Source organism: Equus asinus, chromosome 9, assembly GCF_041296235.1.
Source record: "Equus asinus isolate D_3611 breed Donkey chromosome 9, EquAss-T2T_v2, whole genome shotgun sequence".
Classification (NCBI taxonomy): domain Eukaryota; kingdom Metazoa; phylum Chordata; class Mammalia; order Perissodactyla; family Equidae; genus Equus; species Equus asinus.
The window spans coordinates 37,331,809-37,357,557 of NC_091798.1; the positions used below are offsets into that span (position 1 = coordinate 37,331,809).

The window sequence follows — 25,749 nt, forward strand, 5'->3', positions numbered from 1 at the left end:
TACAGAAAGAATGAGTCATGTAGAATACCTCTCCTTTAAGGAACAATATTCCCATGATGATTTCTTCCACAGAAAAAACACATACACACCACTGACTCCTAATTGTCAATATAAAGGACAGCTAATTTTCAACTGGACCTTCTAATAGTGACTAATACATATACAAAACTGCCATCTAGAGGTTGAGCACTGAAACAAAGTCTGTTACATAAGCTGATCCTTTGTGGAAAAAACACACAATCTTACATTCAGACAATCTCACAAGGACACACAAACAAGGACATGTGCACATACCACATACCAAACTAGAAATAATAAGTATTATTTTAGTTTAAAATTAGCATGGTTTCCTTTTGAGACCATAAATTGGAAGAAGGTGCATAAAGCCTTTTATCTTGTATAGAAATATATATAAATAATAGGTTATTGCATATATAATTTGAAAATGGAGTCTTCCCCCAGCAGCCTCTTTGCACGGATACACTTAATGCACCTGTGTTCACTCTCAGCTTACAGATGACTTGAAAAGTCATGACACCACAGGAAAAAGAACACCACTGAGACAGAAAAAATAGGCTCAAAGAAACACCCACCAAAACTAAGGTTTACTCTAAGGAAAAAGAAGTCCCAGGTTTTAGGGTAGAGAAGAAAATGAAAAGTCACAACCTTTTGCGACCCAGGAGTGCATGAGGGGGGACTACTATTGCATTCCATCTTCAGAACAACCCGCAAGGTAGGCAGGAGAAGCCCATCTTACAGATGCGCTTAAACCACCCGCCCAGACTCACACAGCTAGGAAGACGCAGATCCCAAATTCTAACTTAGGGCGGCTTCGATCTATCACCAGCATCACGGAGCCTGCTATAAAAACATACTTGAATCGAGGGTGATGACTGATGAGAGGGTTAAGGTTGATTTTTCAGATCCATAAATCTTTCTAGCCTTCGTTATTCTTACTTTAACCAACATTCCATTTTCCTGGGGGTTTTCTGTCCCACCTATACAGAAATGCAGATTATGTGAGTACTTACTGAAGTTTTAGTTTAAATAGCAGCTAAAATGATTAAGCTCCTATAGTCTCTTACACAATAGTTCACCAAAGTCCCAAGGGAAAGAACGAAATAATGTAACTCAAAAATTGCATTACCATAAAAAACAAAATTGAACAACCACACACACACAGTACTATACTAAAAGCTGCATAAAATGATGTTATTCTGCCTCTGGATGCAAATTACCTGAGACAGATATTTAGAACTGAACAGAGGTATATAAAACATGCCAAATTAAACAACGAGCCAACCAGTATAAAGAAAAGCTCATATACTGTGCAAATACACAGTTCATGGTGGGAAGACAGGGACAGAATTGACAGTGTGTGTGACATGCCAGGCTGGGACTGGTTCAGAGGAAGGCTGTCTCTCTTGACCTATTCGTGGAACGATTGCAAAAGGAAGACTTCAGATTTGGTTTGAAAGAAAACTCAGATGAAGACTTTTAAGAAGGAAAGTCCAATAGAGTCACAGTGTTTCACTGAACTTTGTATCTCCATTGTCAGGGTCTCTGGCATGTAGTTATGCTTAATAAATGAAGGAGAGAGGGAACGAACTCAGGGTGTTCCAGTCACGCCATCATTGTCTGTAAAAATGCAAGGGGTAAGTCCCTCTGTTTATTACATTTTCCCCACAACATTCTGGTCCTCCAAGTTTGCTGGAACACTCTACATACTGGTATTTACACATTTGATTGCACGAATGTGTGTGCATGTATGTATGTGCACGTGTGCACCCATTCTGCAACCAGAGGTGAGCTCTGTGAAGCCAAGGACTATGCTCGTCTTGGCCCCCATTACACCCCTAGCACCAAGTACCCTTGCCATCTCTGATAAGTTGTCCTTCTGCTGTCCACCTCTGGAGAGCGCCAATGCTGGAAACGGGGCATTTAACACTCCACATAACATTTTCAAATGTATGGACTTCTGCTGGAGTCAGCTAGTCCTGGAAAAAATAAACCATGCTAATTGTTTCCCTTTCCCAAGTATAAACACGGCCCCTCAAGAGACTACATTGATTCAGTGCATCAAAAAGAAGCCTTTTGTTCCTATTATTTTCCATATGGTTTAGCGGCCCCTCCTGGAAAACATCTGGGAGGAAATGTCCATATGTCACTTACATCTGTGGTAAATTTCTTAAAAATAAACAAATCCAGAGATGCTGGGTGATGACTACTACCAGGATTCTTTGGCTTAAACAAATATTTTCCCTACATTGGCTCATTAATTTCCATAAGATGCTGCATGGTGGAGTTACTTATTCAAAGTGACTGAAGACAGATACGAGCGAGCGAGCGTTAGCAATCTGCGTGCCATTACCAGTAACGGCTGCGTTTAGATGAGGTCCCATTTTAACTCAGGAATTTTACACTAAACTCCCTCAAAAAGAGCTGATATAATTTAAGGGGAAAAAATGATAACTCTAATCTTTATTCAATTAACCAATATAAACCTTCAAATTCTGGGTGCTATGGCAAAGTAATACAAAGGTAAAAGAGAATGCTTCTTTATTAAGGTATAAGAACGGGTAGCTTTTAAAAAAACGAATGAAAGCTTAGGCTACTGTAAAGAGTATCCAGAACCAGGAAAATAATTTATGGCAACGGACTGCTTTGTGAAGTGGGGTTCCTTGTCAACAGGATTGCTCAAGGAGTGCGCGTTGGGCCATCGATCTAAGAGGCTGCCACCAGCCTGGCCCGCTTCAGTGAGAGAGGCCCTCCCTATCCAAGAGTGTATTCGTCTGCTGGGGCTGCTGGAACAAAGTGCCACAAACTGGGTGTGGCAGAAACAGCAGAAATTTATCATCTCACAGGTCTAGAGGCTAGAAGTTCCAGAGCAAGGCGCCAGCAGGGTGGGTGCCTTCTGAAGTATGTGAAGGAAAAGCTCCTCCATGCCTCTCTCCTAGCATCTGGGGTTTGCTAGCAATCGATGGCATTCCTTGGCTTGAAGAAACATGACTCTGACCTCTGCCTTCATGTTCACATGGCGTTCTCCCTGTGTACATGCCTGACCCTCTGTCCAAATTACCTTTTTTTATTTTTTATTTTTTTGAGGAAGATTAGCCCTGAGCTAACTACTGCCAATCCTCCTCTTTCTGCTGAGGAAGCCTGGCCCTGAGCTAACATCGTGCCCATCTTCCTCTACTTTGTGTGTGGGACGCCTACCACAGCATGGCTTGCCAAGCAGTGCCATGTCCGCACCCAGGATCCAAACCGACGAACCCTGGGCCGCCGAGAAGCGGAATGTGCGCACTTAACCACTGTGCCGGCCCCCAAATTACCTTTTTTTATAAGGACACCAGTCATATAGGCTTAGGGCCCACCCTAATGATCTCATTTTAACTTGATTACCTCTGTAACGATCCTATCTCCAAATAATTTTCATTTTCAGATACTGGGGATTAGAACTTCAACATATGACTTTGGGGGGTACACAAGCAACCCATAACAAATATCTTCCTTTCTTTTTAGCTTATTGTGACAACACCACACAACTACTACAAATCATACACATTTATTTAAAGTGATATCATATTTTTCTTTTCCTCCCCAAAGTCCCAGTATATAGTTGTATATCCTAGTTGTAAGTCCTTCTCAGTTCTTCTATGTGGGATGCCACCACAGCATGGCTTGATGAGCAGTGTGTAGGTCCATGCCCAGGATCTGAACCAGTGAACACCAGGCCGCCGAAGTGGAACATGCAAACTTAGCCACTATACCACCAGGCAGGCCCCCATATCATACTCTTAATGCTGGAGTCTTGAAATTGAATTTAAAAACAAAACCAGAAGGGAAATTCAAAGAAGCATCACAGTGATTTGTTGCACGTGATACCTTGATCTAAGCAATGTTTCAGGTTGGAATTGAAGAAAGACACAAGAATTTCTACTAACTTCAAGTTTTCAAAGTTGGGAACAATAAAATCCTTTTGAAGGAAAGCCACGGACATGAAGAGCTAATATCAGCCTGTGAAACATTTGCTCAGAATAGACCAGGAGTCTTCTAGCAGTTTCTCAGGTCTGAACTTCCCTTAAAACTGGTTCTGAAAAGAGGAAAAAAAGGCAGGCACTAGAGAAAAAGGGAGAGGTGAGAAGGAATTATGTGGAATAATGTAATTATGTGGAAGTCAATACGGAAGGGTGTAGGATACAGAGGAGGTACTCGTAAAAGCCTAGTTTTGGGATGTCAAAGGTAAAAGAACTTAGAAGAGTTAAAAGTAGATTTCTGAAATGTATTCAGCATTAAAGAGGATCTTTGACATACAAAGTTCAAAAACTATAGATCTAAATGCCAAAGCTCTGAATTAACACTTAATTTGATTTGCAGCTCATTCACGGGTCAAGAAGTCACAGCAGTTCTTCCTATAGGACGGAAATGTCAGGAACTAACCCCTTTCCATCAGGATTTGAGGATTAACAAACTGACAGCAATGTGTTGGGATATAATGAAAATAATCAACTGATAAATGGCGCTATTGTTTTGATTTCTCACTCAACGCTAGTCTCCCTAGATAAAGAAACGAGTGTCATCTTAAAAATAACAGGTAGAAGAAGACACATACAAAAGAACCTAGCATCCATGGATCACCTACTATGTGCCATGTGCCTGGCCTGTGCTCTGTCTGCATTGCCTCTTTAAATTGTTAGTCATGTGGGCACTTTCTGAAGGTCACAGAGTGGTAAATATAAAAACAGAAGCAAGTTTGTGGCTTTAGTTCACCCACCATCAGTTTAGGTGCCCAAAGCAAATGGTGAGAGTAAGAAAGCACTTCTCAGATTCGACAGCCAGTGAACTGAACATTCAGGGGTGTCTCTGAAATGCAAGTACCGATAGCATTGGGCTCATCACTCAAAAACATTTCTAAAATATCCTGAGTTTTGAGGCAGCACCGAGATGCCCTGGAATGAGCTCCTACAAACCTCAGTTCAAATCCCACCTGAGCCTTGGGTAAGACTCACCCGTTTAAACTGCAGATTCCTCAGCAGTTAACAGGGGAGAAGTGGACCCATACCCCCCTGGGCTGTGTGAGGACTACTTGAGATATGTATGAACAGCGTTCAGCTGCCAGAGAGTACTCTCTTGCCGCTGGTTCCCTCGCCCATCCCTCCTCCATCTTTAACTAAAAAAGTGGGTCTTATTGGGGTTGTTGATGCTTTTTTCCTAGTAATCTGTATCAGAGACTGAAATCACCTTTTCTACTAGCTATATTCTTCTCCATATGGGTAAGAATTAAGCTTCTTGGTAAAGGAGACTGATTTTTTGTTCTAGTTTTGCTTTACTGTTGTTTCTTGTTATTATGTTTTTCATACGGAAAACTTTTACATACTCTGAGAAAATTGTACTGTGATAGGGATGGTGTTTAATGTACCAATTATGAGTGAGAATAAAGGACAACTTAAGATCTTGTTCAAAAAGTGGATTTCAGGATCTCTCCCCCAGAAAGTCAGACTGCAGGTCTGGGGCAGGGAGCAAGAAGCTGCAGTTCTAAGAAGCACCTGCAATGGATGCTGAGTGCAGGTGTCTCTCACCACACAGAGGGGATGCTGATGTGATCAACTCACAATATTGACCTCCTGGAATATCACTTCCTGAAGGCTACAGCTTCTGTTACAAAATAACATGAAATATCAGCACTGAGCCCAAAGGATCAAAGTATGCAACAACCTTAAAAACCCACAACCTGCATATTCTAAGTCAAATGAATCACTCTTTAGCATGTATTTATATCTTGATAGAATAAAACATTAACAGCCAGTACAGAAACATTTCTGTATTCTACAGCTAACATACTCTAGGGGCATTTTCAGACCTTACACTGTTAACAGAGCCATTCTCTCCTTTACTTCCACATTTCCTAGGTGCTAAACTTGCCTGTTGTCCCTCTGCTTCTCCAGCCCAGCAGGCAGAGCTGAGAAATCTGCAGAAGGCAGAGTTGAAAAGGCAACAACAGGACAGCTGGCAGCAGGATCTCCTTGCAAAGTGCACTGGGGAAAAAGCACAGTGTAGGAATCTCCCAGAAAACAGGACTTTTCTCTTTTCCCTCTCTCCTCAGTCCCTCCCTGGATGGGTGAGGAAAATGCAGACACTGGGGTCAAAGAGGAAAAAGATAAGGAAAACACTGCCCAGCTGTAACCCAATCTTTGAGAACAAAGATGATGACCTATAGAGAAAACTGAGAGAAGTTGTTTCATAGATGTTCTGTGTTCTTTTAGGTGATGGTCAGGAAGGTGCAGCCACAAGAGGAGACAAAGAAGAGGCTCAGGTAAATGAAGTTTCTTATACTCACAGGTGCTAGAAACACGATGCACGGAACACCACACATGGCCACGTGGGAAAGAACCAGCATCAGCCAGGAGGCAGAAGGGGCAGGAGGGGAGAGCCTAGGCCAAGGCCTTCATCAGAGTTTCCATGGGAAAGGCAAGGCAGGGCAGAGTAAACAGTTTAGGGTTGGCTAATCTGAATAATTTCAGGGGTCACTAAGCTATAGGAGTGGTCCCTAGGTGCCTGGTAACTGGCCCTAGATGACTAAGGCAGAAGAACATTGCCTCCTGGGGTGTTCAGGCCAGATGGAGGAGGTGTGGCTCTGGACTGGTGCGTCTGCACATTGATGGCATGCTCCAGGCTGCGCCCTTGGCTATCTCTAAGAATTGGCTAGCCCTGAAAGGGGCAGTCTCTCCCCAGCCATAAAAGTTTTTAAGGTGTCAAACATCATAATACACAGAAAATAAAAATGATAAATAATCCAATAGAACTATCTACTCACCTCCTGTTTATTGAGAGGAGATTTAGGAGCCTCATCCTGAACTACAACTGAAACCCCTCCATGTCTTACCAAGGAAACCAGAGACAGAAACTTAGAAGAAATTGACTTCCCAAACCCACTCAGTATGTTGAATGTGACACATTTGCTGTCAGCTTATAAGTGGGACATGCAAACCTTTTCTGGGCATAATAAAGGGGGAAGGTGGTAGGAAATGCCTGCAGGATGGAAATGAGATGGAGGCACCATGGTGAGTTTTAATTCCCTAAAAAGCAACTTTCTACAACTTCTGGGGAAACTTCTGAAGGAGAAAACAATTCAGCTCCAGAAAGCATCTTTGAGCTTGTTTTTAATCTAACAGAGACCTGTAATGGGAGGCATGCCCTCTTCCAAACAGCCCTGCAAACAGATGATCATCTCTAGGAACTACACCTTTGACCAGCACCAAACAACAGGCTCTGCTTCCAAACACACACATCTTCTGAACCTCTTATGGATGCCAACATGGATTCCCTTAAATTCCATGCTTAGGAAGAGAGAAGCTTAGAACAGCTTAAAGCATCCTGAGTTAGGATTTGTTTAAAACCAAGAATAACCAATTTTAGTTTGAGATAGACTTTTTGCAATTCCCCTTTGCTACCCCAATTCAACCTAACCCCCCATGCAGCCCTTCTCTATTACCTTACCCTCTCACATTCCCAAACAGAGTGAAGAACTGGGGTACTTTCTTTTCTTTAAAAAATATATTGACTTTTCTACATTTAGAATGTAACCCCATGAAATATCAAGTCTGATGAACATACAGGACAAGCTAATTAACAGCCAATAATAATAGCTAATACTTGTTGAGCCACTCTGCCAAGCATTTTATATGCATTACCTCCTTGAACACTTACAATTCTAAGAACTAGGGACTATTACCATCTTCATTTTCCAGAGAAGGAAATCAGGGCGCTGTGAGATTAAGTAGCTTGCCCAAAGTGACGTGGCTACTAAGCAGCAAAATCAAAATGTAGACCCAGGTGGCCTGAGTTGAGAGCCACAGGTATAATGACTAAACCGCTAAAGCGATGTGGTTAGTTTCCATGAACTTCTGATTTAGGATAAAAGGGCCTGCTCTTTCCATGGGAACCCTAGCAGGCTCCAGCAGACACGGTGCAGAGACACCACACCATGGGAAGGCATTCCTAACCTGCCAACAGGGAGGAGCACACTCCAGGCGATACTCGCTCTCTGCATGCTCTAGAGCCGGGGAAAAGCGGCCACGGGTACATGTCCCATGGGAAGGCAGGGAAGGAAGCAGTACCAGCTTGATAAAACGGTGTGGCTTTTTTTTTTTAAATAAACAGGAGAAATTAAATGGCATTTTATGAGAATCATGCTGAGATTTAAGGATCTTCATGCTAGCATTGCTGATCTTGAACACAGCTCAAATAAGCTTAACACGTGGCTTTCAATGAAAGGATTAACCTGTTGCCAAGTAAAAGTGTTTCAAAGAATAGGAATGTTGTCAGACTAGCTTAACACCATGAAATGGTACAACTTAATGAGATTCTATAAATCTCGAGGAGACTGATCTCGCAAGTGGTTTTCTGTCTTTCCTGGGTGCGCACACACAGTGGTAGGTGAAATGCTGTAACTAAAAGCTGTTTTTTTTTAAATTGAGTAGAACTTCCACCCTTCCCTTTACCCAATTCCTTTTGAATCACTTTATTAAATTAAAAAAATAATTTTTAAAATAAAAAAATCTCAAATAGCTGATACAGTCATGCTAAAGAGTCAGTTTTGTTTAAACATCTACTCAACCTCCTGAGACATAACACACACTCCTGAGCAGGGAAGCCCCATCATGAAAATAAAACCAACCAATTGGCAGCTCCATGATGGACCTCAAAGAAGGGGAGGCTCCTTGGGAATCTGCAACAGGCCTGAGGTCTACTCCAGACTGAATGTCAGTAGAGGGATAGAGAAGGGAAAGAGTGGGGGAAAAAAGTGCAGAGTTCTGACTGAATGGAAAAGGTAAGAAATCCATACTCAGTACTATCCGCTCTTGAGACAAGTGTGACAGCTACTGACCTGTCTACTGCTTCTACGTCAAAGCAAAACCTCTTCTCAATAGAGTCTGTTTTCCGCCGTGTGCAGGATTTCAGGGTGACTGATTCATCTTCTCCCTGTTGGGAACACACAGACTATCAAGATGAGGCCAGAATGTGGGCCCTGCTCCTCTCCTAGACAAGCGTGCCACAGAACAAGAGTGATCATCTCATCTTCTCAAACCTGAGTGCCCACGACGACAGGAGGTAGAAGGTTGATCAGAAACCTTCTCAGGCAAGAGCCCGATGCAGCTATTACCTGTAAACCACGTTCCCCTTAGAGCCAAATGTCTCTAGTACTGGTAGATCATGATGGTACAGCACCAACCTGTGCTAGATTGAACTCTTGTTGATAGTGTTTTCCTTTAATTTGTAGGTTTGATAATAGCTGAAACAAGATGATCTTGAGGTCTCCTCCCTACTGAGCTTCTCTGATCTTGGTTCAGGCGTCATTTCTCAGGAAAGCCTTCCTGGACCAGGTCCAATACCCCCAGATGTGTTCACATAGCACCATGCACCTCTCCTTCCCTCACAACACTGATCATGGCTGACACTTTCTGTTGATATGAGCGATGGTTCAAATAACGTCTCTCTCCTCATTAGACTCGAAGCTCCCTCAGGGAAGGAACTCTGTCTGTTTTTACTTACTCCTGTGTCCTCAGAGCCCAAATAGGCCCTGGAACAGAGTAGGTGATCAACATATATGTTTTAACAGCTTTACTGAGGTACAACTACTGTATAATAGACTGAGCATGTTTAAAGTGGACAATTTATGAGTTTTGACATCTGTATACATTCATGAAAACATCACCACAATCAAGTTAATGAACATTTCCATCACCTCCAAAAGTTTCCTGGTGTCCCTCTGTAATCTATCCCTCCACCCAGTCCATTCCCAGGCAAACAATGAATCTACTTTCTGTCACTATGGATTAGGTTGCATATTCTATAATTTTATATAAATGGAATGTCCTTTTATATGTGACTTCTTTCACTCAGCATAATTCTTTTTTTTTTTTTTTTTTTCAGTGAGGAAGCTTGGCCCTGAGCTAACATCTCTTGCCAATCTTCCTCTTTTTGCTTGAGGAATATTGTCACTGAACTAACATCTGAGCCAAGCTTCCTCTATTTTGTATGTGGGATGCCACCAGAGAATGGCTTGACGAGCAGTGTGTAGGTCTGCACCCAGGATCCGAACCCATGAACCCCAGGCCACCAAAACAGAGCACACAAACTTAACCACTACACCACCAGGCAGGCCCCTCAGCATAATTCTTTTGCTATTCATCCATGTTGTTGTGTGAATCAAGAGTTTATTTCTTTTCATTGCTGAGTAGTATTCCATTGTACAAAGGGAATATAACAGTTTTATCACATAGATAAGTTATTGCCTAGAAACATAGAGGTTTCTGTCCCTGATTTCTTCTCTTTCTGTCACACAAGAATTTGTTAAGTTTCCTGTTTCTCCCGCCTCTGCCAATCTTTCTTTCTAAACTAGGGGTGAATTAGCAAACTTGCCCAGTTTGTTGCAATAACAGGAAATGTGACTGTGTATGGTAAAATTTAACTACCCACTAATATCAGAATAGCACACAAAAAGGAGACCTAGGAAGAGACAGTTTATATTCAGAAGCCTTACAACTCTTGTCTTTAACTGAATAGCTAAGATTAATTTCTCAGCTTGAGAGCTGTTCTTTCAGTGTGTACACGTGCGAGTGTAACACCCAAACATATGGGATTCTGACCATGGTAATGTCTAACTGTATTTCAGAATAGCCATGGGCCAGCTTCCACTTGCAAAGCTTATGAGGAGGTGTCCCTGAGAAATGAGAGGGAACAGCAGATCTATAAAAGTGTCAAATACAAGCAGAAAAAAGAGACATATTCTGTTCCAAGGATAACCACACCATACGAGGAAAAATATACAAAGATGATCTGTTCAACTACTGATGGTTTAAAAAAGGGGAAGACATAGATAACAATCACTTAAACAAATAAATGAAAAGCTTCAAGTGACAAGCAAAAAGAGAGGCAGGCTGTGCTACAAAAGACTAAATTGAGGGGATCTGACCTTATCAGCAAGGTCAGCAAAGGGTTTCTTGGCCTGAGATTTGAAGGATTCACAGGAGATAAAACCAAGAGAACAGAATCAGGAGATGGAGAACAGCAGGTGGAAAGGCCCTGTGGTCAGGGTCCACGGAACCCTGGAGAAACTGAAGGGAAAGTCAATGCATCTGGAATCCCAGAGCAAGAGGGAAAGTGGAATGAGAAAGGGTTGAGGGAGGCAGGGGCCAGAGTATGCTGGCTGTGGTCTGGTCTTATCCTGAGAGCAGTGGGAAAACAATGAAGGGTTTCAGGCAGTGGAAGAGACAGGGTCAGCTGTGGGCTGCTCCGAGCTCCTGCAGGGAGCTGCCTCATCTCAGAGGGTAAGATGCGGGGAATTCTCCTTCACCACACATGGGGTCTGGTCTCCAAGAGGATGGAGCAAATCTGCTCACATCTCCTGAACCAAAGCTAAGAGAAAAGCGAGTACTGTTAAAGGAAAATAATCCAAATGAAAGGGACAGTGAAGGGAGAGAAAGGGTGGAGAAAAATCATGTTAGGAAAAGAAAACACCCTATTATCTATGTTACGTCTACTTCCAGCTCCTGGAGAGCTTTGTACAAACACATATATAAAGATATCACATGAGTCTCTGTATTAAATTGAGAAGACATCATCTCTAGAGGGCCAGTCTGCATACTTCCACCACCCTGAAGAAACAGAGTGACGTCAGGGAAAGCTGTTATATTATTTATATATATATATATATAGAAAATTATTATTACTATTATTATAGGCCTCAGAATCAGGAGATGCAGACTCCAGAATCAGGGTTTGAGTACCAGCTCGATAATTCATTAGTTACATGGCCTTATAAATCATTCATTTTTTCTCTCTGAACCTCAATTTCTTCTTTTATAAAGGAGGAAAACTGGATCAAACAGGATAATACAGGACAATAAAAAGACTTATAAAACTATAAAACATAATATAAAGATAAGAAATTATTAGGAAAATTATTTATTATAATATCAAGCTCCTAATAAAGCACTCATCACGTGCCAGGCTCTGCCCCAAGAAGTTTATATACACAAACTCATATAAAGCTCTTAACAACTCGGTGAGGTGCTTACTATTATCTCACCAAAGTATTAGGAGTCCCAAACATCCACCATAATTGGCCTTTGCCCTTCACTTTCAAGTGTGATAAGAAAGGAGCAGAGAAAATACAAGAGAGTTCTTCATTACAGGGTTAAGAAAGCACAAGACAAAAAGCACCCAAGTAAAGATTGTGTGAGAGAATAATTCAGTGAAGCTGGTTCCTACAAGGACTAAGAGTTGGAAAGGACTGACTCAATCCAAGGAGGGCAGACCTCACTCCATCTCCATTTCATGAATACTAGGGGACACCTATTAACACAGAGTTTTAATATTCCTTCTAACTCTGTAATTTCTCTGTTTTGATACTTTAACATGTCTGTTTTCTGGAGATTATTCCACCCCAGACAAGCAACATTAAAAGGGCTTTGGCTTTTTTTGCTTTGATACAGGGAAGGAAAAGAGATGCTGATAAACCCTTGTATAGTGACCTAAGTAAAAGAAAGCCAGGAAAAAAACCTGGAAGAGGTAGAGAGCAAAGGGGGCAGCATGGCAGAGTAGCTAACAGTAATGATGTTACTAGCATCTAACATCACTGACCCAGGCAGTCTAATTTCAAAGCCAGTGTCCTTAGCCTCTATACTGTAATGCCCACACACGTGCAGACCCAACATGCTGCACAAAAATGCACCACAGAGAGGACAGGGTTAGAATGCTTATAGAGGTCTAACCTATCAACAGATCAGACACAGCTGAAAAATTATTTAAACTAAAGATACAACCAGAGAAATTATCCAGACTGGAGTCCAGAGGTTCAAAGAGATGAAAAATAGAAATACTTTATTAAAAATACTTAAATATCTCCAGAAAGAGAGAATAGAAAGAACGGGGCGGGGGCAAAATCCAAAGTGATAACTGGTGAGAATTTTCCAAAGTTACTAAAAGACACCAATCTTCAAATCTAGAAAGGCCAAAAATTCCCAAGCACAACAGATTGGGGAAAAAACATTTTACACATAGGACCATCATAATGAAAAGTAGAATAATGAAAGAAAAAAGGAGAGAAGCAATTAAGAGCAGCCAGAGAGAAAAGACAGGCCACCTGAAAAGGAAACGCACTCAGAATCAGTGAGGTGCCCAGAGGCGAGGAGCACCGCTGGAGCACAGCCAGGAGCTCCCAACAGCAGTGACCCAGGGAGCCTGAGGAAGCCTGGCCACGCCTTCCAGAGATGGCCACAAGAATATCTCCCATCCCAATGCTCTTCATACGATGTGACTTTGACACTCCTCCCATGGAGAGGCAGGGTTTGCATCCTCTCCCAATGAAACTGGATGGGCTTTTGTGACTGTTTCTACCAACAGAGAAGATAAAAGTAAGGCAGAATGACTTCCAAGGCTAGGTCATTAAAGACAACCCAGTCCTGCTTTCGTGGCTGGAACACTTGCTCTTGAAACCTTTAGCTGCCCTGAGGCCACTATGCTGTGAGGAAGCCCAAACTAGCCCACAGAGACCAGATGGACAGGCCCTGAGACTGTACAGAGCAAGAGGGCAAGAGGGAAGCGAAGAAGAGAGGACGAGAGCAGGAGAAAGGAAGAAAGCTATGTCTGAGCAGCCCTGAGCTGCTGCTACAGATCCTCACTGTTCCAGCTCTACTCACCATCTGAGTGGAGCCGCATGAGAAACCCCGAGCCCAAACCACCCACCCGAATGCTTGCCGAATTCCTGACCCACAGAAACTGTGAGAAACACTAAAATGATTGATTTTGTTTTAAAAGTCGCTAAGTTTTGGGGTGATCCGTGACAGAGCAAGAGATAACCGAATCATCTAAACTGCCAACTGGCTGCCCTCCAGGTATCAAGTGAGAGTGACATGAATCAGATTCACAGGATGAGGTCACCCAAGAATTTCTAGCATCTAAACACATTGGACACACTTAATATTGTATATATGTGAAATACAAGAATCCTTAATTGCAATTCCTAATATAACTTAGAGCTAAGAATAATTACCTTATGTTACTTTTTAGGATACTGTGCCTCCTGAACTACTGTATGAAAATGAACAAAATTACAGTGAAACATTGGAGGTGTTACTTTATACATGCATTATAATCATCATATGTTAGCCAAGCAAATCAAGCATGAAATTTAAAAAATGAACTCACCCCCTTTCCTCCTGACTTTTGGTCAAATGGTACCATGGTGATTTGTTTGGAATCTCGTTGATACGTACAGTAGTGCTTCACCCAAGAGGTTCCAAAGTGACCTGCAAGGTAATGTTTCCATAAAACATGTCTACATGTCCACTGCATGCCGGAGAAACACACAACACACAACACTCAGCCTTCCCTTAAACTGTTTCTGGGGCAATATATTCTCCACATCAGCTAGACTAGAATGGGCAGAAATCTGATCCCACAGCCTGGAAATGGAACCAACCCAGGGCTTTCCCCAGGGACCAAAGAAGACTGTTTCCCACTAAATGCTGCATCCAATGGGTCTTAAAATATAAGGGAAGTAGAGGTTCCCTGGGGAAATTAATTCACTTTCCCATCATCACTCTCCACGTGAAGTCTTCTTTCACTCCCCTGACAGGAGTAAGATGACTGAGGAAAGAACACAGAAAGGCTCCTCAAAGTGCTGTCACTGCTCCCATCTGGTATGACAACTTCATGCTTCCCACACAGCTGCGCTGCCACTCTGTGTGCAGGCATATAGGGGTTCTGACCTACTTCCAAACTCCTAATTTTCACTTTAGCAGAACTCAAGAAGATGTGAAAAGCAGACAGGAAAACTCAGAGACATCAGAGATGCAGAATGGAAGTGACTGTAAATGCCCAAATGTAATCTAAGGAGTTTGCCCTCAAAATTGTCCCTCGGGAAAGAGAGAGATGCCCTACAGTCATATTCTGACAAAGTCTCTGATTTCACCTGGTACTTGGCCAATTATTTTGAACGACAAAGTACTATTAGAAGAAAAAGGCATTATTAGCCTGCAAGGACCTCAATCAATACTAGTCATAGACGCTTACAGAGATCACACAGCAGAAATGGTTAAAAAAAAAAAAAGTAACAACGTGAAAAGAGGTTTAGCAGACATTCAATAAGTATTTTTCAGGGTATGAATGCCCACTGCAAGTGTTGGATGTCACTTAGTAAACTTAAAAAGCAATACAGTAAGTGTCTACATTGGAGCATCAAGGAAAAATGAAAATATCAACCATTCTAATGTATTTTCATGGCTTCGAGAAAAAATTCCAGTGATAGCACACCACAAAGATTTGAAAAATACTGTATCTTAGACAATTCTAGCACCAAAATAAGGATAGTAATGGATTTAGCTTAATAAATAAAATAGGAATCCATAAGTCCATACTGACAATAGAAAGACAGATGGATGGATGGATGGACGGATGGAGAGATGAAAGAAGGAAGGCAGGTAGGAAGGACAGAAGGTAGAAGGAAGGAAAGGAAGTCACTTCCTTACAGTACACTGAATGGCAACTACTAAATGTGGAGGGAGTGGCAGAGCTGAGAATCATCATTTTGCAACCATCACAGTAAAGATGGTTCAGACCAGGATTGTCAATGGATGCTAACTCTATGGGAGGCAAAATTTGATGAGAAGGATATGGTCTTAAGGTGTCTCCCCACAGATTGCTAATTAGTTATAAGGAAAAATAATGACAGTACAGTGGAAAAACAAGACAACATCTTGACTGGGTGATCAAAATTAACATCACCATGGAGGGGCAGATGGCCATCCTTGGTCTCGAGACGTGATACCCAGGAAGAATACAGTTACTTACGTAGGATTAGATCAGGGATGCATAACCTGAATCTATTCATGAAGAAACACTAGACAAAACCACACTGAAGAAAATTCTCTAAAAGAACTGGCCTATATCCTTCAAAAATGTCAACGTCATGAAAGACAAAGTAAAGCTGAGGAACTGTTCCAGATTAAAGAAGACTAAAGTCATGATTACAAAATGCAGTAGGAGATTCTATACTGGCAGAAAACAAAATGCTTTATGGGAGCATTATTGGGACAACTGACAAAAATGGAATATGGACTATCATTTAGATTAGCTATCTCATCAACATTAGAGTCCTGGATGTGGTAACTGTACTGTGGTTACATAAAAGAACATCCTTAGTTTTAGAAAATACACTGAAGTAAAGGAGCATGGTGTACACAACTTGCTCTCAAATGGTTCAGAAAATTAAAAGGTGTATCTGTGACTGTGATGTGCACACACACACCCTTACAGAGAGAAAGAATGATACGATTGTGGAAAAATGGTAAAAACTCGTGAATCTGGGTAAAGGTCATATGATTGTCCTTTACACTATTCTTGAAACTTTCTGTAAGTTTGAAATTATTTCAAAATAACATTACATAAACTTTCAAATAGAAAAAAGGCTGTATGTCAATGACATGCTGTGTTAGAGAATCAAAATGTGGCTCTGATGATAATCAAGACTTTAATGTTGAAAAAGTATATGACATATTTGAACACTGTATAATGTAACAGGAAAGTGCAAAGAGCAATACTGATTTTATATACGTAAGTGAGCAATATGAATAAATTAAGTATTACAAGTGAACACTGAACTATATTTTCGCAGTCCTAAAAATTTATATTTTCAAGTTGACCTTCAACTTTTCGGGGTCAATCTTCTTACTGGGCAAAGAAGGCATCACCTTATATTTAGGTGTGTATGAAACACACAACTAAAGTAGCTTCCATTTCTTACAAATCTCAACAAGCTCATCCCTGTAAAAATAAGAGACATAAAACCCTCATCACAACCGACACTCTAACCCTCAACCCCACTACTGCCCCCACTGTCACCAGGGAAGAATTTTAAACCCAAGCAAATTTCTGAGTCATCATTAAACAGAATAATCTCTGAAACCAACTGGTCTAGTTGTTTTCCATCAGAAAGCTTCCAAGAGCAAAGACATTTGCCTAACCCTAATTCAACAGAAGGACAAGAAAGAGCACAAAACCAGCAAAAATCCGAGAAGAATAATGTGCCCAGCCAAGAAAGCAGGGGTGGGAGACTAGAAGAACTATCCATTAAAGAACAATTCACAATTCACTTTCCTTTCTCCCTCGCACTGCACACATGAACTAAGTCTGGAAGTGCTAGCCCATAGCATGGCCCCGTCACAAAGGCTTCCCCAGGCCTAATGCTCGAGTCGGTGAGTCATCATGGAAATGTCAGCACCTGGCATTTCTTCCCTTGACATCCTATCGGCAGGGCAATGGATCTTCTTCCCAGCTCTCAGAGCAAGCTTTTGTTTCCACTTTTCATAAAATTTAAGTGTTGGAATGACAGGAGTTGAAGAGAAGAGGGGAAGGCCTAAGTCATGATTGTGTGGGCCTTGATGAAACAAGTCTCAAATGAAAACAAAATCACTAAATATTAAATCCATCAAAGGATATGATGGCTTATAGACAATAAGGTGTAGCATGCCAGACCTTGCCAAGGCCTCTCTGCCCAGGCTATGGTATATTGAGCTAAATGAAGGGAACAGGCACCTCAAGAGTAGAGTGACACCAGGGAGAGAAGAACCACCCAGAGCCTCAGTGAATTCCAGGTTTCAGGGAAGTCCCAGGTACAAAGAAAACAGAATACATCACTTGGAGGTAGACAAGACCTGTGGACATCAGCCTTCCCCTAGCAAACTGAACTATAAAATAACTCTCATTCATCCAAACCTATATTTATAGAACACTCCTCTAGGCCAGGCACTACTGGATACACCCCCCACCTTCTGAGCAGAAGGCATGAGTGCACCCCAAGCTGGTAGTCGTCGGGGCACTCACGTTTCTCCTGAACGTAGAGGTACCCTTCCATGGTGTAGGGACTGATGGTCTTATGCTCGAGGGGATTCTCCTTCATCTTTTTCATCAGTGATTCCACTTCTGACCTGGTGCCTTCAAAGCGATTTCGTGTCTAGGATGAGAGGAATTTTATTTAGATCAAAGAAACAAAAGGCTATTCCCATCTCGTAACAGTTCAGAACATCAACCAATAGAATCCTTAGATCTAAAACAAGAACAGGAACATTCAGCCATCTAGGAATTAGTTAAATATTCACTTTCAAAAAATATACTTTGGCCTTAAAGCCCTATACCACAATGCCTCTCAAACTGTAGGGACATCAAAATCACCTGAGGAACTTGGAGAAAATGTAAATGCCCAGGTCTTATCCCTGAAGATTAATTTAGTATTTCAGGACCCAGAAACATGCATTTTAAATAAGCATCCCAGGTGATTGATTCAGATGGTCCATGAGAGGGTACCCGGCCAGCTCCCCTTCAGGACCGAGGTACTCCTTTCTCCAGCTACAGGGAATGTTGCTTGCTGATGGCTCACAGATGAGTACCCCCTCAAAAGGGAGCTGCTTCACTCAAGGTTACTACTTGCCCTGGTTACTCCAGGGCAGCCTGCACCCAATGACTAGTTGAGGCTAGGGGCAAAAGGAGAAGGGGTCAAAAGCCTGGCCCCCTTGCTTCTCTTCGGCCACTCTGAAGGACCATCCCAGCTCCAGGGTGCCCACGGCATTTGACTGAGGCCTCTGTTGCAACTGCATCACAGCTCAACATCTCCTCCTGCGGGGCCTGCTGCCCTCAGCCTCACAGGTGTGTTTGCTGACACTGCTTCCTGTAAACCTGCTACGTGTAAATCTCCACTGCAGAGTCTGGCCTCTGAGGAAGCCAGCCTAAGGGAAGCCATGCTTCGTGAAACCTTCTCTGAGACTCTGCAACTTCCTGTTCTCAAAGACAACTCAGAGAATCAAGTCGGGGCAAGCCCCAGGCTTCGAAAAGCCACAAAATACAACCCACAAGGACGCAATTGGGTTTATTCTCTACAAAGGACGGTCTAGGGACAAAGACAACATGCAGACTCACACGACCCTGTCGCACACTAAAAAACGGGGCTAAAGCCCCAGAAACTGCAAATCAAAGAGCCATAAGCAGGATTCTGAGCACCAAACGGTCCTGCCGCCTAAAATTTGAGAAAGGAGATGGGGACTAAACCACACTGACTTGGATTTCCTGTCAGCCTTACTAAGAGTTGAACAAGAGCACATCCTTTGAGCTGGAGGCCAGCATGTGTTCCCATCCCCCAGCCCCTAAACACACTCTCCAAAGTCTTGTGTGGCCAGGCAGCTCGATGCACAGAAGGGAGGCTGGGCTGGGCTGGGCTGGGCCGGGCTGGGCTGGGCCCTCTACTGCCAAAGAAAATCCTGACTCTCGGGCTACAGATTTAAACATAATCATCAGCAACACTTACAAGAACATAAATAGTGCTTTGAAATAATGGATAAGAGGACGATGCCCTAACCTGGGACCACCAAGCACCCTAGAAATGCCTGGCCCCCCCAGTACCCTTTGAACTCAAGCAAGACCATCCTCCTCATCTGCATTCCAGTGCAGATAGGTGATTTCTATGCAACCAGACCCACACTTTGTTTTTTCCTTTCCTTAACCAGGAAAAGGAAGCCTGCCCCTTTGCCCACTCACGTTCTGTATGCTAATGGTCAGCTGTGTCTTGAAGTCGCCAAAATCCTTGGCCAGTTCATAACCGTGGTGATAGAAAGTGAAGAGTCCTTGCAAGAATGCCAGTAGCTGCAATGAAGGAAGAAGGCAGAGTTCACATAAGCATGTTACAGAGGTAGTATGTAGCTGCAGCTGAGTTCCCAACCCTGGTTTGAAAGTCTAGAACAAAGTAACAATAATGGCTATATTTACTGAGCACTACTTACATGCCAGGCACTGTAACTTTATATGCCCTGTCTCACTGAATAGACACAACCACCTATGAAGTAACTGTGACTGTTATCTCCATTTTAATAACGAGGAGGCACATTCAGAGAGGTTGAGTAACTTGCCCCAAAACACACAGCAAGTAGCAGCCAGGCTTTGAAACCAGGTCTCCTTGGCACCAGCACCCAAGCTTTTACCCTGTGAGCCTCACCACCTCCTAAGAAAATCATTTCATCAGAAACTGAAGATCAGGGCTCCAACTCAGTCTCTTTCTAGTAAATTTGTAATATCAGGTTATAATGCAGAAGGGGGTGGTTATACTGAAAACCAACAAGAAGGGAGGCAAGGAAGCAGGTGTGTCCTGAGTCTGCAGTCTAACCGGCAAAATCAAATCAAAGTAACTCATCCAGAGCAGGCTTGAGCTCAAGTGTTTCTGTGCTTTCCCTAAACTATCTCAAAGTAAACACTATGGATTCCTTTATTAAAATATTCCCATGTCCCCACGTTTTCAGTTACCATGGTCTCCCTAAATGCTCATTTAAATCCCCTCGGGCTAAAAGGTAATAAGCCCATTCCTTGTTTAGTCTTCTCTTCAGTGAAGAGGGAAAACATCTGTTCACCACAAGGCACACAACACGCCTTCATATGCTTACAAACTATTGATGTTCCGCCCCAGCCCCTGCCAGCTTTCACTTCTCCAGGCTGAATAAATGCTCCTGCAGTCTTTCCTTGCAGAGCTACATGCAAACCTCCCTATTGTTATGCTTTCCTGGCCCCTTCCCTCGTTCTACAGCTCTCTCCTCAGCTCCAAATCCCAACCTGAAGAAAGGATTATAATCAAAGCCTGAACGAGGCTCAGAAGGACCAGAACCTCGCTCTATCACAAGCTCAGCTCTATTGCATTCGGGGACTGTCTGCGTTCTAACTTGAACCTCTCAGTGCTGATTCCCCTTTCTGAGTGGTCCACGCTGACCACCCCCCGACCCGCCTCTAACACATTACACCATGACACAGTTGCTTAACTTACATTGTTGTTCTTAATTTCCAGTCCCTAAATGAACATGCCTTTGCTTGTTAAACATAATCTCACTTTTTTTCACCTAACTCTCCTTTCCTGAGAGGCAGCCCTAACAATGATGGTTAAGGGAACTCATCCCACCCCTGTCCTCTCACACTTTGCTCATGGCAGGAATGGCAAGCACCAAGGTATATGCTACTTTGTCTGAGGTCAGAGGAGAGACCTGTCTTCCAACAAAGCCACACGCCCCTCCCAGGTCATCAAAAGAGCTCTACGGCAAAACCCAGCCTATAACATTACAGTATCTTTCCCACTGCCATTAGCCCCAGAGCATCTATCCCCTTAGATCTTCGTGGGAGGTCAGGGAGCAGGCATTTCTGGGTCCTCTGGCTATAAAAACATCTAGTGGCACCAAATACAGATCCCTAACAAATCAATGAATGAGTGGTAAGCCACACAGTCACCAAAGACTAATAATGAACTCTTTTCTTCAAAGATGACCAAAGGCTTTGGACGTAGTCTATATAAAATACCTTGAGAGGAAGGTCCATAATTTTTCTTCTAGATGGCTCTAGCAATAAAGAAGAAGGGGTTCTTATGCCAAATCTAGTGCTAGTATTCACAATGAAAATTCTTCTTTCTTATCTCTTCCCTTCCTGCTGTCCTTGAACGCTATGAACTGTCACTTTTCCAAGGCAGTGAGCCATCCTCCACTGGAGAATAATGAAGAGCAGCAGCTAACTCTAGGGTCATTTCCCTATTAACGCTGACTTTAAGAAGTCAACAGGGCCTCTCTTGCCCAGGGTAATTAAATATTCTCACACAGCTAAGACATCCCCTGGGCACACACACACACAAAGTGCTCCAAAGGCAGAGAGTTGCTAATATTTATTTTGGTTTCACTTCCTTTGGTAGCACGGCTGATTGTCCTTTTTTCTACAGGAAATGATTCCTGAGATATTGTTATCTTTGGCCCACTCCCCTTCCTTCTCCCCTTGTAGCATCTTTTCTTCCCTCCCCCAGCTCCTTAACATCCCCTTCCCACAAACTGGATGAACCTTTGAACCTATTACCCAGGCGGAAATGAAAGTCCACTACTAAGGGGCTAGGTGGGGCCCACAGAAGGACTCCAGAGAAGGAAGGATCTGTCTGCCTCAGAGAAACGCTTCCACTCAACACTCAACACACAGAGCTCACTGCAGCCTCACCTCAGATATCAAATAAGAGAAGTCAGCACATCCACCCAGGCTCCTCCCTAAACAGTCAGAACACAAAATCAGAGCACGACAAAGGAAAGACCAAAGAGAGACCTTCCCTACCTCTCTTTGCCTTCTCTCCATCCTTGTATTCCTCAGAGACTAACCGTAAGAAAAATCTATCCCTATTTCATAGCTGACAACATAGATATAATTTATTTTTTAAAAAAATAAGCAAAAAGGTAACTGCTTCATTTAGTGTTGGCCACATCATCCTGGACTATCTGATAAATTTAGGTTGTTTTCATCCACAGGAGAGAGCTACTACTAAGGGCTGAATTTGTGTCCCCGCCCAAAAGATGAGCTGAAGTCTTCATCTCCAGTACCTCAGGATGTGATTTATTTTTGGAAATAGAGTCTTTACGGAGGTAATTAAGTTAAAATGAAGACATTAGGCCCTATTTTAAAATGACTGGTGTCCTTGTAAAAAGAGGAAATTTGGACACGGAGAAACACACAGACGGAAGACAGCCATGTGAAGACAAGGGACAGGAGTGACGCGTCAATAAAGCAGAATGCCAAATACTTCCAGCAAACCACCAGAAGCCAGAGGAGAAAGGAAGGATCATTTGCCTACAGGCTTCAGAGCGGGCATGGCCCTGCTGACACCTTGATCTTGGACTTTTTGCCCCTGGAGGTATGAGGCAATAAATTTCTGTTGTTCTAAGACACCTAGGTTGTCGTCCTTTGTTACAGCAACCCTAGGAAACAAATGTAGCTACCAAGAATCATTCATGCACACCACAAAAAGGACAGAAGTAGACTGATGAAAAGCCGGGCTGGTTGAGCCATGAAACTCCCTCTGACTCATCATTTACAGGAGGATAATAATGCTACCCACTATGCCACTGGGTTGTGGTAAAGATGGGGATCATCTATGTAATGGGCTTATTAGCACAGGAGTGCCAGCAGGAGCTGCTCAGCAAGAGGGATATAATCAAACTGATACGTGAGAAGATGTACTGTGGTGACAGGGTCCAGGCCAGACTGGAGAAGCGGGAGGCCCATGACAGGACATAACAGACCAGAGGGAAAAGAAGGAAGATCTGCAAAGGGGCAGAAGGAGTGAGAAAGGACAGGAAGGCACAGCAGCAAGAAACATCCAGGAAGTGAAACTCAGAGGATGCGGAACCTGATGAATGTGGAGAATGAGCTCTCCGTAGCACTGGGTAACCTTCAATTATGAAAACTCAGAGAACAAACAGAACGTGCTTTGCCTTCGTGAGGCCAGTATGTCATTACCTGCAATCCAAATCGCCAGAACATTTAGCACTTCAACAACAAAATAAAGGCTTCCAGGGCACACACAAAAAAATACATGGCTTAGATCCCAGTAGTCTGATTTTTCTTCCTTGGAACACTAAAATTTTGTTTCTTTTTCTGAAGGTCAATAACATCCCGGTACTTGAAGTTACTTTCTAAGAAACAAATGAACATAGTCAATGTGCACGGAAGTTCCCTGAATAGCTGGAAGATTCCCTTGACTGCAGCCAACTCAAAATATGAATACTCCATCCCAGGTACCCCAGCAATTTAATTCCATAGATTTCTTGCTGGTTTCCTTTCCACCTGTAAGCAATCAAATGCTGTTTCATACGGATAAAGAGCCAGACCATCCCAGTTCTGCTATTTACTACATGTGACCTTGGAGAAGTAAATAAATGCGCTTCCATTTCTTCATCTAAAAATAGAGATAGGGGCCAGCCCTGATGGCCTATTGGTTAAAGTTCAGCTCGCCCCACTTCGGTGGCCCATGTTCAATTCCCAGGTGTGGAACCAAACCAGTCATCTATCAGTTGCCATGCTCTGGTGGCAGTTCACACAGAAGAACTAGAAGGACTTACAACTAGAATATACAACTATGTACTGGGGCTGTGGAGGTGAAAAGAGAAAGAGGAAGATTGGCAATAGATTAATATCTGGGTAATATTAATCCAGCAAAAAAAAAACAGAGCTAAAGACATATCTACTCCCAGAGATGTTACAAGATTGAATGACATAATGTAGGTAAAGCAGGTATTAGCACAGTACATGACACAGTTTCTGTTAAGATTATCAATTGCTATTTCATGTGCTTCTTTTGAACAATCTAAGCCACTGGCTCTTTAACTTTAACATTAAACTTTAATGTGTGGCAGAATCACCTGGAGAGCTTACTAAAATACAGATTACTGCTTCCCCAGTGAGGTTGTGAGAAACTCACACACAGCAGCTGGGTCTTCAGCATTTTCTGAGGTATTCAGTAGATAAATGCTTTTAGATTTACTAAGACTTTTTATATTAAAACAGGTAGGCCCTGTTAATACTGGCACTTGACTCATTTGCTCATTTGAGGAGACCCTGGGTAGTCAAAGCTGACATATTATTCCTCTACTTCAGAATAAACAATAATTGTTAACTCGGCACTAGTTAGCAATTACATAATAATTGAATGCTAAGTAGGTTAGCTCTGTTCTAAGCATCTTATACGGATAAACTCAGCTAATTTTCATAACATCTTTATAAGGTAGGTGGTATTATTATACCCACTTGGCAGATGAGGAAACTGAGACTCAGAGAAATCAATTAACTTTCCCAAGAATGCACAACGGCTGAACTGGGATTTAAATCTAGGCAGTCTAGCTCTAGAGTCCTTAACAGTGATGCTATACTGCCTCCCAAAACACTCAAGACACTGTATACTACAACAGAATGCCAGGAAATAGAAAGATAAATCCTTGTAGATTTCCTTAAAAAATAAAAAAAGGAAGAAAAGGAGGAGGAGGAAGAGAGCCCACCCAGATCAGCAGTGATCCAGCTGAGCTTAGCCAGATTGGCTGAACCCCGCAGATATGTGAGAAATAAATGTCTGCTGTTGTATGGGGTTTTGTGGTTAGTTATGTAGCAAAAGCTAACAGATACAATACCTGGCACTCACTAGGAACACATACTGAGAGATGAAAATAGACAACTAAAAATCTCACCTAAAAATGCAGGATGCAACTGATCAAAATCAGGCAACTGTAGAATAATATCAATCAATGTGCACATAAAGATTATTAGAATCACACTGTTTTTTCCCCTCTAGAAATTCTAGTAAAAGCAGATAAAAATGCCAAAGGCTAATTCTATGTGGCAGCGTTTCAATTCCTGCCCTGACCACAGGAGATGAATCTTCAGTAACCCTTTGACTGAAACGCCGGCTCTCAAAGAGCTCTGTGCCTCACAGACCCTGCAGACAGACAGGGATTTTGACCTGAGACCACGGCAGAGTCCACTGCTACATAGGAAGCTGGCTCTATAGTTTTCAACATTCAGATAAGAAGAATGAATTAACTAAAGACTTTACAGAATTTGCCAGATGAGGTAGTTGGGAGAGAATCCCGAGATCATAGTTCCAATATAGTAAAAGTCGTAGGCATCAGACTCCACAGCCACCTCGAGGCTTGATGAAACTACTAGCTAATCTACATGCCTTAAAAAGCATCCCAAAAGTTTATAAATTAGCAATGGGGCACAGAACACTCTTTACTAAAAAGAGTGATCATTTTCTTTCAGTTTCTTATAGTTTTATTCTTATTTGCTTTAAAAAGCCATGCTTTCTTAAATCTAGGTAGTTAAGAATCTTATTTGTATAGAGACCCCAGGCTTGGGTCTAAATCA

General features: G+C 42.4%; 1 protein-coding gene across 3 annotated transcripts in view; it reads right to left on the reverse strand.

Annotated features, from left to right (window-relative positions):
- The window catches only part of ARHGAP26 (Rho GTPase activating protein 26), a 417,310-nt gene that overhangs the window by 274,485 nt on the left and 117,076 nt on the right, over positions 1 to 25,749 (reverse strand). For all 3 annotated transcript variants that reach the window (XM_014850273.3, XM_014850275.3, XM_014850274.3), the window contains exons 7-10: positions 19,591 to 19,695; positions 17,887 to 18,016; positions 14,212 to 14,312; positions 8,888 to 8,982 (exon numbers count right to left, since the gene is read on the reverse strand). In XM_014850273.3, the coding sequence (XP_014705759.1) occupies positions 8,888 to 8,982; positions 14,212 to 14,312; positions 17,887 to 18,016; positions 19,591 to 19,695 (431 nt within the window). The remainder of the gene's footprint in view (positions 1 to 8,887; positions 8,983 to 14,211; positions 14,313 to 17,886; positions 18,017 to 19,590; positions 19,696 to 25,749) is intronic.